The sequence below is a fragment of the Panthera leo genome, chromosome C2, assembly GCF_018350215.1.
Source record: "Panthera leo isolate Ple1 chromosome C2, P.leo_Ple1_pat1.1, whole genome shotgun sequence".
Classification (NCBI taxonomy): Eukaryota; Metazoa; Chordata; class Mammalia; order Carnivora; family Felidae; genus Panthera; species Panthera leo.
Window position 1 is genome coordinate 108,987,531 of NC_056687.1, and position 19,385 is coordinate 109,006,915.

At 39.3% G+C, this 19,385-nt stretch overlaps 1 protein-coding gene across 1 annotated transcript in view; it reads left to right on the forward strand.

Annotated features, from left to right (window-relative positions):
• Positions 1–18,865, forward strand: part of PLCH1 (phospholipase C eta 1) — a 190,532-nt gene extending 171,667 nt beyond the window's left edge. Inside the window, exons 17-24 of the mRNA XM_042955821.1 lie at positions 2,047–2,226; positions 2,318–2,425; positions 3,665–3,789; positions 8,039–8,123; positions 10,497–10,643; positions 10,891–10,970; positions 13,001–13,355; positions 15,688–18,865. Of these exons, the coding sequence (XP_042811755.1) occupies positions 2,047–2,226; positions 2,318–2,425; positions 3,665–3,789; positions 8,039–8,123; positions 10,497–10,643; positions 10,891–10,970; positions 13,001–13,355; positions 15,688–17,768 (3,161 nt within the window). The 3' untranslated portion in view covers positions 17,769–18,865. The remainder of the gene's footprint in view (positions 1–2,046; positions 2,227–2,317; positions 2,426–3,664; positions 3,790–8,038; positions 8,124–10,496; positions 10,644–10,890; positions 10,971–13,000; positions 13,356–15,687) is intronic.
• The last annotated feature ends 520 nt before the right edge of the window (positions 18,866–19,385 follow it).

The following is a 19,385-nucleotide window of genomic DNA, read 5'->3' on the forward strand; positions in this document are numbered from 1 at the left end:
TATAATAACCACCCATAGCTAGAAAATAAACTCAGTGAGTGGTTTAATGGTGTTACAGGTGTATTTGGTTTAGAGGAATATAATTTCTTTTTTTAATTTTTAAAAAGTTTTTATTTATTTATTTTTGAGAGAGAGAAAGAGAGAGACCAAGGGAGGGGCCAAGAGAGAGGGACAGAGAGAGAATCCCAAGCAGGCTCCGCATTGTCAACACAGTGCCCGATGCAGGGCTCGAACTCACAAACTATGAGATCATGACCTGAGATGAAACCGAGAATTGGACACTTAATTGACTGAGCCACCCAGGTGCCCCTAGAGGAATATAATTTCTAATAAATACTTTAAGTAATCATAATTCTCTTAGCTTAATGGAAAATAATATTGAGTACTCTTTAGCTCTTGAAGTTAGGAGTTTTTGTCGTGTGTGTGTGTGTGTGTGTGGCCACAAAATGAGCATTAAATAATGAATGCATGTCTTATCCCAATGCAAAGCAACTCAAATCTATTTATATGCTAATTTATATGTGCCTAATTAGTAAGGTCATCTTAATGATAATGTGTCCATATTTATGTGGAGAGACATAGAAAACAGTGGTACTGATTATAGTGTTTCTGCATCTGAATGTGGCTTGTCAAAAAGAGCGTATTTCTTCCTAGCTTGTTTAAAGCATTGCTCATCAAAATCTGCAGAAGATTATTTTTAGTATGCTTGACATATGTAAACTTTGTTAATAAGTATGTCAATAAAATATATGTGATAAGGAAAGAGTCTATATGAGGGAAATCATCTAATTAAAAACTGCAATGCTCTTATTTCTTTGCCTCTATCTTGTATACATGATCATCCCAAGTTCCATCTCTAGAGTGTAACTGGCAGTCATTTGGCCAGCATTTAATATCTAAGGGTATACAATCCTGAGGACAACAGGGACCTTGGGAAACTGTGTGCTCCAATGAACATGCAGTGTGGGTATGGTTCTGGCCCAGCTGGCCCAGCAAAACTCTGTAGTTCAGCTCCTTGGCTATATGAGCTGTGTCCCTCAGTCTGGGTTCCAACATATTTAGCTTGTCAGAGTAAACACTGAAATGGGAATGAGGCTCTGGGCAAGTTTGGTTCTTTATTTAGGCTGGCTTCTTTCAGAACACATATGGCTGGTCATTTTGGAGGTAGGGTGTGGATGTTTGGTGAAGGGGTAGGAGTAGTAGGGGCATTATAGACATGGGATTGGGAGGAAAGGGTAGGAAATTGAATGCTTGGTGGGAGGTTACCTCCATCATGACCCTCAAATTGGCAGCCATCTTGGCCCTGGATTGACACCTCCTGATGATAGTCAGGAAACGTTAATATAGGCTTCCGGTTCTTTCACCTCCCTTTGTATTTCTCATTGTATGTATGGAGGGTGATGATGGTTCTTGTTTCCGAGATTTTATTTTTTTATAATGCTCTTTACAAATCTTCCTCCACTATTACTCCTACTCATAATTCTAAGTTAACATTAAAACCCTTTTTTTTCTTTTTTGGAATTGGTCTTTTATTTTCTTGGACCCTGAATGCTATCCGTTAATATGTGTTTCACATGAATGTTTTGTAGATGAATGCCTTCAATGAATGTCTCCCTGTGGTCAGGAATAAGTTTCATAGTTTTATTTATCCATGACTGTCTATATCTTTGGCAAAGATACTCTGTTGGACTCATGCCCCTAAAAAGCAATTTTTGTGCCAGCCCTCATCATACTAGCCAGATAGGCATGAATTAGTGACATGTTTTGAATTCCTGGGAGAACAGGGGACTCAGAAACATGCAGTTATGCCAGCCAGACGTGCACCTCTGATTTGGCCTCAAAATGGCTAAAGAGTCCTCAAAATGGCTAAAGAATGGGGTTTTATGGATCTTTCTTGGTTAGAAGCTACTGCTACTCTGGTTGAATTCACTCTTTTGCTCTGCATTTTATTATGGGTATAATCTGACATAGGTAAAAGTCCTTGGTGACTGGTGTTTTCTTGGCAGGGGCTCTCACTTTTCTTTTTCCTTTATTAAAAACTGCCAGGAACCACAGGGAATGTGTTATCATTTAGCGAAACAAGAGCACATCAGGTGGTTCAGCAGAAATCGGAGCAGTTCATGATTTATAACCAAAAGCAGCTCACGAGGATTTACCCCTCTGCCTACCGCATTGATTCCAGTAACTTCAACCCTCTGCCGTACTGGAACGCAGGCTGCCAGCTAGGTGCGTATGCCTTGGGAAGAAGCGGTTCTCCGTATGTCCTGACTCTATGCTGCTGTCTTGCCTAATTCTCTCAAACTTTGAACTTGCACAGTGGCACTGAACTACCAGTCTGAAGGGCGAATGATGCAGTTAAACCGAGCCAAATTCAAGACAAATGGCAATTGTGGCTATGTCCTCAAACCCCAGCAAATGTGCAAAGGTGTGTGTTCATTTCACGGTTGTCTCTCTGAATGCAGGTAACCTTATTGAAGGAACTCTCTGCAAAATGTGATACATCAGTGTTCTCCAACATGATTCTTATAAAAAAATTTTGATACTGATTTTCTTTTGAGAGAGAGAGAGCATGTGGGGAGGGGCAGAGAGAGAGAGAGAGAGAGGGAAACAGGATCGGAAGCAGGGTCTGCACTGACAACAGAAAGCCTGATGTGGGGCTCGAATCTGTGAACCATGAGATCATCACCTGAGCCGAAGGCATCCACTTAACCGACTGAGCCACCCAGGTGCCCCTGCAACATGATTTTTAAAAAAATAGATAGGTTAAGGTATTGGCATGCAAATTAAACAACTGTTTAATGTTTGGGTAGCATGGTGTTTAGAATGTTCTCTTGTGAGGTTTTTTATGTTAAGAGGGACATGGATAGCCATGGATCATTATCTGAAATCCAGTGTCCCAGCGTGATACTCCCTGGGCATCACTTATAAATTGTGCTGCCTTCTAAGGTCTGAGCCCTGTCTTTCAGAAACTCCGTGAGTATAAGCGAGTCTGAAACCTGCTAGCAAAATTAAAATACCACCTGAAACAATTGTATCAAGCCCTTTTAGTCTTTGTTAGCGCTAACAAAAAAGAAAAGATAATGTAGCGTTAGATCAAGAAACACTTCTTTTTGGCTCTGCTCATTAAAATTCTTTTAAAAATTTCCAAATTGGCTTTTTAACAATTCAGGTAAAAAAGCGTTGACAGATGTGCCTTCTGGATTTTATGCTTTGCATGTTTTCTTACTCTTCTATTTACTCAGTTTCAGGTCTTCTTTCCGTTTGTTATATTCACTGTCTATACCTATGATAGTTTAAGTTAGGGGATTATTCACATCTGACATAACTGCTCTTCTTCTCTACACTATTGGCATTCCAATAACATGCTTCTCTTCCCTCATGCCATGATTGATAATTGCATCACAGATGTTTCAAATTGGCCCGTTCTTTTGCCTTTGGGAGCATGGATTCTAGCAAAAACCACAGCTATAGAAATGCCAGCTGGCATTGCCTTCGGTCAAAAGCCACACTGATAGTTATGTGATCATTTCTTTTCTCTAAAAAACACTGTAGTAATTCAGCATTTGTCGTTTCTTTGTTCTACATGCTTAAACTGTGTGTGTGTGTGTGTGTGTGTTCCCATGTTACCAGCCTCAGATTTTAACCTCTGCTTTATTTGGCTTAGGTACTTTCAACCCTTTCTCTGGTGATCCACTTCCTGCCAACCCCAAAAAGCAGCTCATCCTGAAAGTGATCAGCGGACAGCAACTCCCCAAACCTCCAGACTCCATGTTTGGAGACCGAGGCGAGGTAAGCCACATGTATGAACATGTTAATTACGTGATTATTTTATTATGTTTATATTGTATCTGAAATATCTTCAGAATTCTCTGTCTCACTCTCTATGTGTGTATGTGTATGTGTTCACAAATGAGCACTGACCTCAGCTCATCAGACATCAACTGACTTATTGGCAAAGCACACATGGTTCCTTCTGGAATGCAGTGTACCTTCTATTTTGGAGGCATGCTCATGTCCTTCTTCTCAGAGAAGGTCTATCACCCCAGGCTCTTTGCCTGGATCTTGAATGTTGACTGGGGACACCACACAGCTCTGGTGTTGGGTTCCACCATAAGCTCTGTGTTGCAAATCTCAGCTGACCCGTGATACCCTGTGGCCATCCACCTCACCTTGTCAACCTTCGTTCCCATTCTCCACAGTGGCCATTTCCAGCCTTCTCTCTCCTCGAACCTGTGTTCTCATCACTTCCTTCTCATCTTCAACAGATGGCACCGTGTCCTACTACTCAGAAAGTAGGAGCTTCATATGGGACCATTTGTTCCATCTCCGTTGCCTCCAGCCTAATCCACACCACCATTGTCTCTTGTCAGTTCTGCTGTGGTAACCTCCCAGCTGACTGGTCTCCCTGTGGCCATTCTGTCCTCTAAGCAGCAGGAGTAATTGGGCAGTGTCAGAATATGTATCCTTACCTCTCCTTTCCTTCTTTCTTTTCTTCACTGTCTGCAAAAATGAGGACTCACTTCTTACTTTTTCTCTCAAACTTTTTATTTTGAAAATCTTAAACCTCAGAAAAGTTGGAATAGTAAAATTAATGCCACATCTCCAGCACCTAGATTCACTTATAAAATTACAAAATTTGTTACATTTCCTTTCTCTCTCTTTCATGTGTAAATGTATTTATATATGTGTGCATAAGTATATTTTATGTGTGTGTATATGTATGTATATATATATGTATATGTATATATACATATACACACAAGTGCAAATACACACATTTGCATTTCTTTGCAGTCATTTGAGAATAAATTGTTGGCATTATGACCTTTCACCCCTAAATACATACCATCTTCAGCATTTATCTCCTAAAAATAAGAACGTTCTCCTGTATAGCCATAATAAAGGCATGACTTTTAACATTCATGCAATAATATTATCTAATATAAAATCAATATTCAGTTTTCTCCAGTTATCCCCAAATTGTCCTTATGTCCTTTTTTTTTTTCTTTATGTATTCAGGATCCAATCAAGGATCACACATTGCTTTTAATTGTCATTTCTCTCTGGCCCCTTTTTTTTTTTAAACAACAACAACATTTTTAAATGTTTGTTTATTTTTGAGAGACAGAGAGAGGCAGAGCATGAAGGGGGGAGGATCAGAGAGAGAGGGAATCACAGAATCTGAAGCAGACTCCAGGCTCTGAGCTGTCAGCACAGAGCCTGATGCGGGGCTCGAACTCACAAACTGTGAGATCATAACCTGAGCCGAAGTCGGAGGCTTAACTGACTGAGACACCCAGGTGCCCCTCTCTGGTCCTTTTAAATTCTACAGCAGTCCTCCGGCTTTCTTGTTTTGTTTTCATGATATCGACATTTTACAAAATGCCCAAGTCAGTTATTTTTAGAAAGTCCTTCAATTTGAATTTAATGTCCTGATTGCTTCTTCATGAATGGAATAAACATAAATGTATTTGTCAGGAGTACTCCCTGGGCAACGTTGTGTCCTTCTCAGTACATCACATCAGGATCTGTGTGATGTCACTTTATTCAGTGATTGATCACATTACTTGAATAGGGGGTTTCTTCCAGGTGTTTTTCATTGTCTAGTTATCTCTTTACCTTTGTAACTAATATATAGTGTGGGGGAGTTAGAGTAATTTTTTATATATATGAGGAAATATGGTTTTTTTGGTCATTAAAATAAAACCCAATCTCCTTAACTTGGCTTATAAGGTTCTCTATCAGGAGATTTCAACTTTTCTTGAGCCATGGAAACCTTTGCTATATAATGTGGCCATCTGGACCCCTTCTCAGAATAAAAATTTTGATGCATAAAATAAAATATGTAGGGATATACTGGAAATCAGTTATATTGAAATTCACTTATCAAAATATTAAAAATAAATTGTGATATGCATATATCTATTAATGCAATAAATAGCAGGATCTAGGGGTTGGTTTATTAACTATTAGAATTTTGAAGCCGTGATAAATGTAGATGATACATGGAAATTTCTGCAACAACTGTAATAGGACACAAAAGCATCCATGATTTCTACCAGATACAAAATTACAATTCTAGTACTATTATATTGGGCTTTAGTCATAAGCTAATGAAAATAAAGAGAAGATAAAGATACAGTTTTTCCCCCTATCCAGGCTCCCTGAATTCTCAACCCATGATCTCTCACGTTGTTTATCCGTCTGAGAATGAAATAACCATTAGTCTTGCTTTCATTCAGAAAACTGATTGTCATCTTAAATTTTCATCTTGTCTTTGCTCTCCACATATGATATATTACCATCTCCTCGGACTTCTACCTCCCACACCTCTTTCCAGTCTTGCTGCCAACCATCCAATTCTGTTCTTCCAGCATCTCAGCTGGATTACCGTATGTGGAAGCAGACACTGGTGTCTCAAGTTTGCATTTGAGGAAACTGAAGCACAGATACTTGCCTAAGGCAGCACAGGAGCCAAGTTTTGAAGTAGGAAGTTGCTCTTCAAGTCTGTGGTTTTCTTGAAGTCCTTATGAACAGAAGTCAGAAGTCATACTTATTAGTTGCCCCCCAAAATCTGAGCTACCCAATTGTCCAGTTTTAGCACAGGGTTCTATTCAAAGGAAAAAACTCTAGCATAAAATGCCCTATTGAAAATGAATAAACATCAGAGTTTATGTAGTAGACAAAAAGTATGTGTATCCACCCAATTTTCTCAGCATGTTTTTCCAGCATTCTTCTCGCTCTTATTTCCTGAAGCTCCCCCCAAAACACCATATTCCCCTTACGTCCCCAGTTCCTAGAACATGTTTTCTCAGACTTCATTAGTCTCTCCTTTACACTTTTAGATCTGCTCTTTCTGGAGTCTTTAGGTTCCAGTCTTTCATTGCTCATTATCCAGAACTTGCATGATAAAAGAGCTTATTTGCATGATAAAATCAGGATCCCTTCTGGAGGCTAGGGGATGTGGGGAATGTGGGAAAGAAGACTAAGCATTCAGTTTTTCTATTGATTCCTTCTTAGTCTTTTAATTTTTTGACCTAATGTAACTTTAAAAGAGCAGTTAAGTGTCTGACTTCAGCTCAGGCCATGGTCTCATCAGGCTCTGTGCTGACAGCTCGGAGCCAGAGCCTGCTTCAGATTCTGTGTCTTCCTCTCTCTCTGGCCCTCCTCTGTTCACACTGTCTCTCTGTCTCTCTCAAAAATAAATAAACATTAAAAAAAAATTTAAAGTTACATTATAGTACTCAGTTGATTTAAATACAGTAAAGTGCACAAATCAAATGTGGATAGCTTGATTAATTATTGTTTATGCAACCCAGATCCAGACAGAACATCTGAGAACCACTCCCCCAGAAGGCTTCTATTCACTCTTCCAGTAAATATCTATTCCCAACCCCCAAATCAAACACCAGCCCCTATCACAACAGATTAATTGTACTATGATCAACTTGTATGTAAATGGACTCTTACAGTATGTACTCCTTTTTTTTTAAGATTTTATTTTTTAAATAATCTCTATACCCACTGTGGGGCTCAAGCTCACGACCCTGAGATCAAGAGTTGCAAGCTCTTCCAACTGAGCCAGCTAGGCACCCCTAGTATATTCTCTTCTATGTCTGAATTGCTCAACGTTATGTCTCTGTACCAGAACTTTTTTTCATTGCTGTATGATAGTCATTAAATGAATAGTCCACAATTCATCCCTCCTACTTATGATACACATGTAGGTTGTTTCCAGTGTGTGACTATTATGAATATGGCTGCTCTGAGCATGGACAAAAGGTCTCATTTCTGTTGGGTATATACCTTGAACTGGACTTGTGGGTTCATTGGATAAAATTTGTGTAGCATCAGTAAATACTGGCAAACAAAAATTTAATCTTCTGGTTATGTTTCGTATATCTAAATCTGTTGTTCAGTTTCTCTTTCTTAGTAAGCACCTAATAAAATGGTTTGCTGTTGAAATGTGGCCAATATTCTCAATTAACACACACGTAGAAATGTATCAGTTGTAATAATACTCTCTTTATTTACGTAGATCATTGATCCTTTTGTCGAAGTTGAAATTATTGGATTGCCAGTAGACTGCTGTAAAGATCAAACTCGCGTAGTAGATGACAATGGTAAGATGATAATCTGTTTGCTTTTCTTTTTTTAATGGTCGGTTATTTATTTATTTATTTATTTTGAAAGAGAGAGAGAGAGAGAGAGTGCAAGTGGGGGTGGGGGCGGGGGGTGGGTGGGTGGCTGCGGTGCAGAGAGATAGGGAAACAGAATCAGAAGCAGGCTCGAGGCTCTGAGCTGTCAGCACAGAGCCTGACGCGGAGCTCAAACTGCGAGATCATTGACCTGAGCTGAAGTCGGGCGCTTAACCGACTGAGCCACCCAGGTGCCCTCATAATCTGTTTACTTTTTATCAAGAAGCTCTAAAAACAAAATTTGTACTGAAAAAGAAAAATTTATCTATGTGGAAAAGAAACAGATCCCTAAAATTTGTAACTGCCATCTGAATTTTGTGTTAAAATCTTTTAAACACATAAAACTGAGTAAGTGTGGGTTTGGTGCATGGTATGTTCTGGTGGATGTTGTAATCTAGGCTCCTAAATTCTTTGCTTTTGAAGCAAATTGTGTGTGTGTGTGTGTGTGTGTGTGTGTGTGTGTGTGTTTTCCCTAATGAAGAGAATAAATGTTATTTTAAAGGGCTGGGTTAAAAATTAGGAAAATGCCTCTGTGTTTTCATGACATAGTTGCTTCAAAGCTCTCATTCATGAAGCCTACATGTCTTGATGATTTTTCATTCTTTTTCTGGAGCATGTAAAACTCTAAAGGCAAGTGCAGCATGCACTGGCAAGTTGACTTCTTGATATGTGCATCTGGTCTATTGGCAGCATTCTTGTATTCTGGTCATGATGTAAAACAAAGCTTTCTTTACCCAAGCCTCATGTCTTTTTCTTGGTAATCTTCTTAAATGGGGTTTGTTCATATATTTGACAAACATTGTGGCATACCTATTTTTTTTTCAGTCTCTAGTCATTAATACTTGAACTCTAAACCTCAATGCTCAAAACATTCAGGAAATTAGAGGTTCATAGTGAGACCCTAGGTATTTTCTAGTTTAAGGAAAGGAATTTGGGGATTCAAGAATAGCATAAGCCTATGACTTTAGGAAATGACATGCTTAAAGGAAGCAAACTTCCTATATTGCATTTTCCTACCAATGCCCATTGGTGGTATGTTTTTTTCTGGTTTTTGTTTTTGTTTTTGTTTTAGTCTCAGAAGTAATTGAGAGGTCATTACTAAGTTAACAAAAACATAATCTCTTCTCTTGTTCAGGAGGGGCATCTCAGTGATTTCAGTCCATAATTACTTCCTTTTCTGAGGCATTTAATAGGGTCAGGTGGCTGATGCCTCCTGACTGCTGTATTTGATAAAACTTATTTGCATTTTTAGAAAAGAGAAACAAATTTACAGAGTATTTGAATTTTTAGCAGTTTATATAATTATTTTGTCTGAGAAAATTTTATCAAGAAATAAGTGTATTTTTACTTTGAGAATATGAGTTAAATTATATATCTTTCTATTTATTTTCAATGGCTATGAAAATACATCTTTCATGTATTAAGGTCTAGCTTCATGAGAAGCCACTGGAAAACAATAGGGTGTAGTCTAATTCAGCTCTGTAACTAGTGTGACTTTAGGTGTATTCTTTTCTCGGAATATCAATTTTCTCAACTACAAAATGACTTATAAATACTTACATTTCTTACCTTAAAAAAAGCATTTATAACTTGTGTAATTTAAAAAAGTTGTGTAGTTTTGAAAAATAGCATGTATTTTTTCTGAATTAGAAAAAACCCAAAACCCTGTCTTGCCATCCTTAGAGGATTGCCATAAGAATTAAGTAAGATGCCATATGTACAGTGGCATTGGAACCTGCACAGGACCTTATAAAATGTTTGCTGGTGATTATTATAGTAGCAGAATCTTTTGTGGGTGAGAAGCATGATTATATTTGGCAAAGTATCTCTTTCTCTCTCTTTTTCTTTTTTTCTTTCTCTCTCTTTTTCTTTTCTTTTCTTTCTTTCTTTCTTTCTTTCTTTCTTTCTTTCTTTCTTTCTTTCTTTCTTTCTTTCTTTCTCCTTTTTTCTTTTCTTTTTCCTAAAGCATTATTCTTAGACCACTACTAAAGGTACTTTTTGAGCTTACTGAAGCATTCTGAAATTGCCTAAAGGAACTTTCCCTACAATGCAGTTTGGCATCAAAGATTATTAGAATTGATGTAATCACTTACAGGCAATTTTCCTACCAATTATTTTCTGGCAATGGGGCAAATTCCAAGGGTTTATTTCAGGAAGGCATCCTGGAGTGGCTTGGTCATCTTCACGAGTTTAATAACCATTGCAAGCAATTTTCAGTCTGCTTTGCAGGCGATGCTGCCAATTCATTTTTAGTCAAGCCCTTTGCTTTTCTGATTTTTCTCTTCCTATTTCTCTGAGGATTTAACCCTGTGTGGGAAGAAACCCTGACATTTACAGTACACATGCCAGAAATAGCTTTGGTTCGGTTCCTTGTGTGGGATCATGATCCGATTGGACGAGACTTTGTTGGACAAAGAACCGTGACCTTCAGCAGCTTAGTGCCGGGTAGGTATAGGCTGGCTTTTCCTTTCTAGGCTGACCATTCAGTTTTCTTTGGAAAACTTAATATATGATATGTGATATACACAACATATGGCATATATGATATATAAACTATGTATTATATGAGTGTTGACATGTTTTATGAAATGTAAAGAATTATAGTAAAGTCAAATACTTAATTCAGTTGCACCAATGGGAAAGCCAAATGTAAGTTCAAGTAAAAGGAAACTCTTTTCTCTGCTTTTATCAGGCTACCGGCATGTCTATTTGGAAGGACTGACAGAAGCATCCATATTTGTCCACATAACAATCAATGAAATCTATGGAAAGGTGAGAAAGATTGTAGTGCTTAAAGCCACATGCAACAACAATGCGGTCCTTAACAAACTTATTTTTTGACTGATTGCTTAAAAGGAACATACATCTTGACAAAGCTGTTCTTTAGCAGAAAACTATTGAGAAGCCTAGCGAGCCCAGTGTGCTATCCTATCAGGTCCCATCTTGATCCACATGTGTTCCTTCCATTGTTCTGGGGTGTGTACTCATTGCTTCCACCCAGGGGGGCTCTCTGGGCTTATGAGAAAGCTGCTATTCTCTCAGATGATCATTTGTTTCACTAAAACAATAAATATATAGTTAAACGTTAAATTTTATTTAAATACTTAAGAAGACCTAGCTGGCTGCAGCAGGAAATGTAGTGTCTCAGATGTTTGATGAATTATGAGTACTAACCAGACTGTGATTCTAGCCAGTTCTAGGCAGGAGGTGTTCATTTGGTGCCTTTGTATTTAACTGAAAACCTAAAACTCCCCACCCACGGGAATTTTAAGGACTTTATAAGGACTCTTTCTTTTAAGAAATAGACTATAAAAATGTAACCTATTTTTCTCCTCGTGCTGTTCTCTTCAGTACACAGCTCACTTGAGGTTTACAAATCAATAGGCTATCCTGTAGGCACACCAAGTAATTGGGGATTTGGCCACTAGAATGAATTTCCAGGACCAGATGTGATTTGGAGGGACTGTAAGAGCATTGACTAGCACCTTGGAATGTCCAGTGTTCTTTATTACAAAGTCTCCTGTAGACTTCTATATATTCTCTGTGCCTTATCTTCCTCAGCTATAAATGTAGGGTAAAAATAGTACCTACCTCGTCAATACGCTATCCTTATCCTTAGAAAGCTGCCTACCATATAGTAAATGTTCAAAAATGTTGGTTAATATTAATACTGTTGTAACTGCAAGCCAAATTCTAGGGAGTGGACCAATTCAGGCTGAATTAGAGGGTATTATGTTTAGCTGTACATCGGCCGGTATGGGAGGGGCACTAAGGATTCTAATTTCTAAGAGTAGTGAAGTTTTATTCTGTGATGTTCTGTGTTTAATCCTTGGTTTCTGCCCATGCTGTTTGTTGAAATGCTTCCTCTGGCACAATTGCACACAAATGTAAACGTTAGAAAATGATTCTTGAATTTCTAGGAATCCCAGGGTAACAAAGTAGTAGTATCTCTAGCATTTATCAGGCTTGAGGGAAACAATAAAATTCAGAATTTGTTTAAAACTTGAACCAGAAATAAATTAAAATGTGAAAAAGAAAGTGTTCCATAGGATTTCCATGTTCCTACATAGATGTCTTCCTCAAGTCACATTATATATTACTTTCAAGGTGTATTTGGGTTGGGATACATAATCCACAATGCGGAGGTGATGAGTTGAGCAGCAAATGAACCTGTGACTAACACTCACCGAAAGTGGAAGAAAGGGTTTATAGAAGCATTTTTATTCTTCTCCTTGGTTTTTACTTGTGCCACTTTTCTTGAATGAGCCCAAATTGTGTTTTGTTGTGTTTTGTTTTTTTCCCTTGCAGTGGAGTCCTTTAATACTCAACCCCAGTTATACTATATTGCACTTTCTAGGAGCTACAAAGGTAGTTTCTCAGCATGGTGCTTTGTTCTTGCCGACATATTTCTTTTTAAATGGTTATGGCAGCATGCTCTCTCATATCACTCCATTTCCTGCTTACCACTTTGAAACATGCATCTCTTGCGTTAAGGCGGCTGAAGTTCATAACAGTCTATTAAGTGTGGAAACTTTTCCTATCACCTCATCATCTCTGGGTAGGAAACTTCTGGGTAGCTTGGTTGTGAAAATGGAAGGCTGCCTCCTCACAAAGTAAGGTCAATAAGACATGCATGGTGTTGTGTAGACATGCTGTGAGCTGCCATTTTCTTGGTTTGAATATACTTCAATGGCTGTAAAATTTTGTTTTGTGTTCATTTTTCATGGAGCTGTCATGTCAAAGGCAAGCGGTTGCCACAATGGGATTTGCTTAACTTGTGCTTCATTCTTTTGTGTCTTCAGAACAGACAGCTCCAAGGTCTGAAGGGATTGTTCAATAAGAATCCCAGGCACGGTTCTTCAGAAAACAATTCCCATTATGTTCGGAAACGATCAATTGGAGATAGAATTCTGCGACGCACCGCCAGTGCTCCAGCCAAAGGCAGAAAAAAGAGCAAAATGGGCTTCCAAGAAATGGTAGAGATAAAGGATTCTGTGTCTGAGGCTGCAAGAGATCAGGATGGTGTCCTGAGGAGGACCACACGGAGTCTGCAAGAGCGCCCTGTCTCTATGCCTGTTGACAAAAGTCTGCTGGGGGCTTTGTCACTACCTGTATCTGAAACAGCAAAGGACACTGACGGAAAAGAAAGCTCCCTGGGTAAGATGCTTTACGTTTCTCTAAGAATAAATCCTTTGAACCCATATTCTGGTCTCTGATTACCATTAGGACCTGGTTGACATTTTATAGTCAAAGTAAAAATATACTAAAAAATAAGTAATTTTTAATGTTACCTTTAGACAGGATTTTAAACTTTGGGAAGAGGGTGGTAGAAGAGCTATTTTCTAGTCACCTAAAGCCTTAAAATAACATCGAAATTTGTAATTGATAGGGGAACGGTCAGGTGTGATGGTACAGAGCCCGTGGGTCTGCGAGGTGCCATGCAGGGAGGTGAAACCTGCAAAATAGGAGCAGAGATCTTGTTTTACCAAGTGGGTACAAATGTTACTGATGGTTCTGAGCTTAAATAGAATCATAGTGATTCTTCTGAGGTTAACTGTAGTTGCATTTCTTTCCCCAATGTATAACACATTTCCATGATTGGAAATGTTTATGGAGAATGAAGTAAAGCCAGATGTTAACAGCACGCCATCTTCTTTACTTGAGAAATCTTTGCTTCTTCAAGAGGTAGCTCAGGTGATATTTTCCTGTGGTCTCATTTCCTTGATCCCCGGATACTGGCAGGGAAGGAAGCATGTCCATGGTTCCTGTCCGGTTATAGGCTCCTCAAGCCTAGGGACCAAGCATTACCCATCTTTTTCTTAATTCGAGCATAATGCTTTTTCATTCATATCAAGAACTTGATAAAGAATGATGCCTGCTTTGCATGGTACCAAAGAGCTCCTGAATTGTGTCAGTGACTCCTTCCCCCGCCCTTGGTAATTTAAGCACCAAAACTGTCCATTTGATGTCTCTGCAACAAGAGTTTTAATTAAATCAGAATCTTGTCAGACAAGTATGATGTGATACCTATTTACTTCAGGAAAATACTCCTGTTATCAATCAATCTAATTTCAGTCTTCTCTTTTCTCACAAACTTCATTTTGCTTATGTGGATTTTTATTATAAGATATTCTAAGGGAACAAATGAATTTTTGAATGGCTTATTTGAAGAGAAAAAGAGAGTTTAAAGGTTTGAAATTTTGCTAGGAGCAGTGTCAGAGAAGAGATGAAATACATACTTTAAAGTTTATTTCAAAATCCCATTTTGGGGGAAGATAAATCTGTACTCAATAGAAATCAATACTGGTTAACCCAGAAAGCAATATTTAGTTGATGTGTGTATCCTCCCTTTAACAGCTATATAAGTTTGTCATTTTCATGTATATTATATGAGACTTATGGTAACAATAGAACAAACATAGCCATGCAATGATTCAAGTTATAATGGAGAAAAAAAAAGTGGAGAAAATGCAGAATACAAAATTCTGTATATAATTTTGTCCCTCTAAAGAAGGTTACAGTAGCTATCTCTGAGTGGTAACATCATAGGGTATTTAATTTTTTCCTTGATAATTTTGGGGTTTATCAAACTTTTTATGATGGATTTTTCTTTAGTTAGGAAGGTATTTGGTAAGTTAAATAAATTCTTCTTTTTTATATATCCTGACTGAAAGCATTAAAAAAAGCTATTAATTAGATCAAGAATAATTGAACATTTGATATTATCTTAGCATTATCCTAAGCATGATGGAGTAGCCCAAATTATTGTGAATTTTGTGTTTTTATAGCTTTCCATAAGGTGCCCAATATTTTACTGCCTCTTTTAGGGGAAAATGCAGTATGAAATTTGTGTATTAAAAACAAAAATATGATTAACAAAAAATTAGATATTAGCACCAGCATAGAATTGGTGACCAAGTCTTTAGTTTTACACCTCAAATAGATACTGGTATTTTAATACATTTATTGTACCTTCTAACCTGCTTCAGAACCTGATTAAAGTAGCTGTTTTGCCAAGATGTTTTTTAAGATAATATGATTTGTGATTTTTACTAATACATGTGTAACTTTGAAAGCTTATAGTATCTTGCTTGCAGGTACCACAGTACTTCGTTTAACAGAACTGTCTTGTTCTATTTTTATTGCCATGCTTCTGTGTAGTACAAATCTGAATAGGAAACAACTTAAGGTAATCCTCACTGTAAAAGTATGGTAACTCATTGACATTTTTTTTTGACAATGAATATTACATCCTTAGCTGATGTAATAGATACTCAAAGGGAAGCTTCAGTGAAATTCCTATAAATATAGTTTACCATTTATTCATCACACAGACACTTTGTTACAAACCTCTGCAATCCATAACTATATTCTGTCACGATGTAACAGATCTGCATTCTCCATTTGTCTGTCTGAAGACAAACATGAGTGTTTGCAGGGTCTATAAAAAGCGATACATGTTACCTAAAATGTTCTTTGTTTCATTCAGCAGAAGATAAGGATGGAAGAAAAGGGAAGGCAAGTGTAAAAGACCAACATTTTCCAAATTTCAACAGAAAGTTGTCCTCTTCCTCTAGCGCTCTCCTACACAAAGACATCAGCCAAGGCAACTCCACCACGTCTGTTGCCAGCATGGCAATCACGGGAGAACCGTGGGGAGTGCCAGGTCCTAAGGGTGGGAGAGCCAAAGCAAACGTGTCAAGTGATTGCCGGGAACATGAGTGCCCCAGCCAATCCCTCTCCCCGCGGCAGCGTTTGGCTCTTGATCCTGCCGTTACTCCAACACAAGGTCTGTGTGGTGTGAAAACCAAGGAAAGTGGCAATGTGGGGGGCTCTGTGGAAGAGAAAAGCACGTTGTCAGGAAGCATTTTCTCTCAAAGCAATTTGGAGATTAAGAACTTGGAAGGTCACTGGCGTAAGGGCCGAGCTGCAACATCCTTTTCGTTGTCAGACGTCTCTACGCTCTGTTCTGACATACCTGACTCACATTCCACTGCCGTTCTGCAGGAGAGTGAAATTTCCCATCTTATTGACGATGTCACTTTAACGAATGAGAGCGAGCCAGGCAGTTCCATCTCTGCCCTGATTGGCCAGTGTGAGGAGGCCAGTGATGAGGCAAACCTCACAGTCGTTTCTCACGTCCATGGTGCCAGTGCCGTGTCACGTCATTCTCCCTTGCCCCCCTTGGATGGAAAATTCCCTTTCAGGCCTGACTTTTCCATGGGAAAACCCAGGTCATCCTTCCTGTGCTCATCTCCTGAGCCAATTGCTTTCTCAAGTCCCGAGACCTCCAAACACTCCACACACACAGTTTGCGAAACTACCTGCACTCCTGTCTCTAAAACCAAACCAGATGACAACCTTTCTGGTAAGGCCAAGACGGGGGCTGTGGAAAACAGCCTGCCTGGGTCCTCTAACACTTCTCACTGCCAGTTACCAAAAAGTCCCAACCATGGAAAAGACTGGGAAATGCTAAAGAACCACGGCCCTGCCACTTGCACGGACTCGACGCTGGAAGATGTAATAGCCGATGCCACTCTCTGTTTAAATTCTGGAGAGAGCAGTCTCGTGGAAATGGATGGGGACTCAGAAAACCTGTCTATAACAGCCTATGAATATAGAAGAGAGGACACAAGTCACCTTGATTCTCCTTTAAAACTGAAGTACGGTCAGGATGTGGTGGAACATTTTCAAAGAGGTTTGAGAAATGGCTACTGTAAAGAGACTGTCCACTCTTCTGTGTCTGAAATCTTCAACAATATTCAAGATGTCAAAAATCAAAACATTTCCTGTCTAGCCTATCAGGGTGCTGGTTTTATGCATAACACCTGCTCAAATTCAGATGCAAAAACGAACCAGACCTGTGTGCCCCTGTCTAGTGATGAAGCCACGCATGCCCCCGCCCCCAAGCAGCCCACACATCCTCCTCTGCCTGCTCTGAAGCTGCCCAGTCCTTGCAAATCCAAAAGTCTGGGGGACCTAACGTCAGAGGACATTGCCTGCAACTTCGAAAGCAAGTACCAGTGTATCAGTAAGAGCTTTGTTACAACTGGCATTAGAGACAAGAAGGGTGTGACTGTGAAGACAAAGTCCTTAGAGCCTATAGACGCCCTGACCGAGCAGCTGCGGAAGCTTGTGTCTTTTGACCAGGACGAGGGCTGTCAAGTGCTCTACTCAAAGCAGGATGCCAACCAGTTCCCCAGGGCACTGGTCAGAAAGCTGTCATCCAGAAGTCAGAGCAGAGTGCGCAATATTGCCAGTCGTGCCAAGGAAAAGCAGGAAGCCAACAAGCAAAAAGGTGTAAACCCCAGCCACGCGGGGGGAGTGGTTCTTCGAAACAAGCCGTCAGCGCCCCTGCCTGCGGGCAACCGGCACTCCACCGGCTCCTACATCGCAGGCTATCTGAGGAGCACCAAAGCCGGGGGCCCGGAGGGCCGAGGCATCCCCGAAGGGGCGTGCGCAGCCTTGCGCCCTGGCTACGTCGACCAGTTTTGTCCGGATAATTCTGTTCTGCAGACCGAGCCAAACAGTGATGACAAACCAGAAATTTATTTTCTTTTGAGACTGTGAATTACGTAAAGCTGCATTTTCAGTGTTTACAAGGTATTCCGTAGAGTTGTCAGAGTTTTCGGTAAATATGGTCTTGGCTTTGAAATGATTTTAAAATGTATTTTTAAACTTGTGCTTTGGTCTCCCTTCGACTCCACATGTTCTTCCTGTTTATGTGTTTGTATATAGATTGGGGTGACATTTCCCATGTGCATATGATCTCTCTTCCCCGAAGTGTAAATGCCGTCAGTAAGAAATATGTGCATGCCCTAGGTGTGACAGTTCTCAGCGGCTTGGGTTATGATGTGTGTGCGTTTCTTTACCACCCCCTTTGCTCTGTGTCCTCAGATCACAGTCACAAATGTAGTCAGTTTTACCCTCTAATTGCTGAGTTCGTTAAGAAACTTTGCAAAGGACAAAGGGGTACATTCTTTATTTTAAAGCTATCGTCATCATTCCTAGTTTTCCTTCTTCGCTCAGAAGCCCAAACTCATTTTTATAACTCAGCTAAAAGAAGATTGAAAGAGTTACCCTACCTTTTAAGATTTCTCTACCCCAGGCAGAATAAGAGTTCAAAGGAGATTGGTAGCTGTTCCCCCCACACCCTCTCATTTTAGAGTAGGCTGGGAGGGTGTGAGGGAGAAAACAAACTTCTGTATATAGAGACAAAATTGTTTGTTTTACATAAATTTTGTTACATATTTTTGCTAACGGCTTTGTATGTAACAAGAACACAGTTGCCAAGCTATTTGTTGTACTTTTGAATTTTCTGATTAAATTATAGACTGCAAATAATGGCTTTCAGAACGAGGGACTTCTGTCAGACGCTAACAATAATTGTAGCACAGATTGAAAACATCCCCAAAGCTGTCGAGCAGAAAAAAACAAAACAAAACATTTTTCTCATAATAAAATCCAAGTAAATAGGTAATTAGAAGAAACCTTTTCCCTTCACGGAGCCACGTAACTATATTTTAGAACCAACATATGTTATTTTCACTGTGAATCCATTTTTTATTGCATGTTCAGATGTCCCTCTCTGCTTTTTTTGTAATATTAACTGCAATGATGTTCTTCTTGGAATTCATGGAAATATAATTAAAGCAGATTTTTAAACACTTGGTGAGTGTTTTTTTCAATTGCAGCTCATATATGACTGCTGAGTAAGGGACCCAGAGCACTCAGAAATATTTTCCTTTTCATCTGTTCACAGCAGAAGATAGCTTCTACAGGGGATAGGTTTAAGCAGCAATTTATGTCTCTGAGTGTTTTCATTATGCCTTTAAAGACCATATTTGTAAGGTAACTTGAAAAGAAATCAAATGTAATGAGTTTCTTGCATTTTGTGTTGCTATTGCTAGTTTAAAAATAATCCTTCCCAAATCCTGCCCTGGGCGTGGGGACAGGCAAGATGCTGGGTTCAGCAAATCAGACTACTTGAAGCTTTGTTGTGTGGGCAAAGAGCGGGGCGAAAAGCAATCGTGCCCTGATGGCCCTAAGTCCCCAACTCAGAACTTTTCCCCAGTGCTGAGGGTCTTCTCTTTGGACAAACACTGGGATGCTGGTTGGGGTAGTTGTGTCCTGGTGAAAGGGAGAGGGACCCAATTTCATTCCCTTAATGAACCTGAGATATTTTTG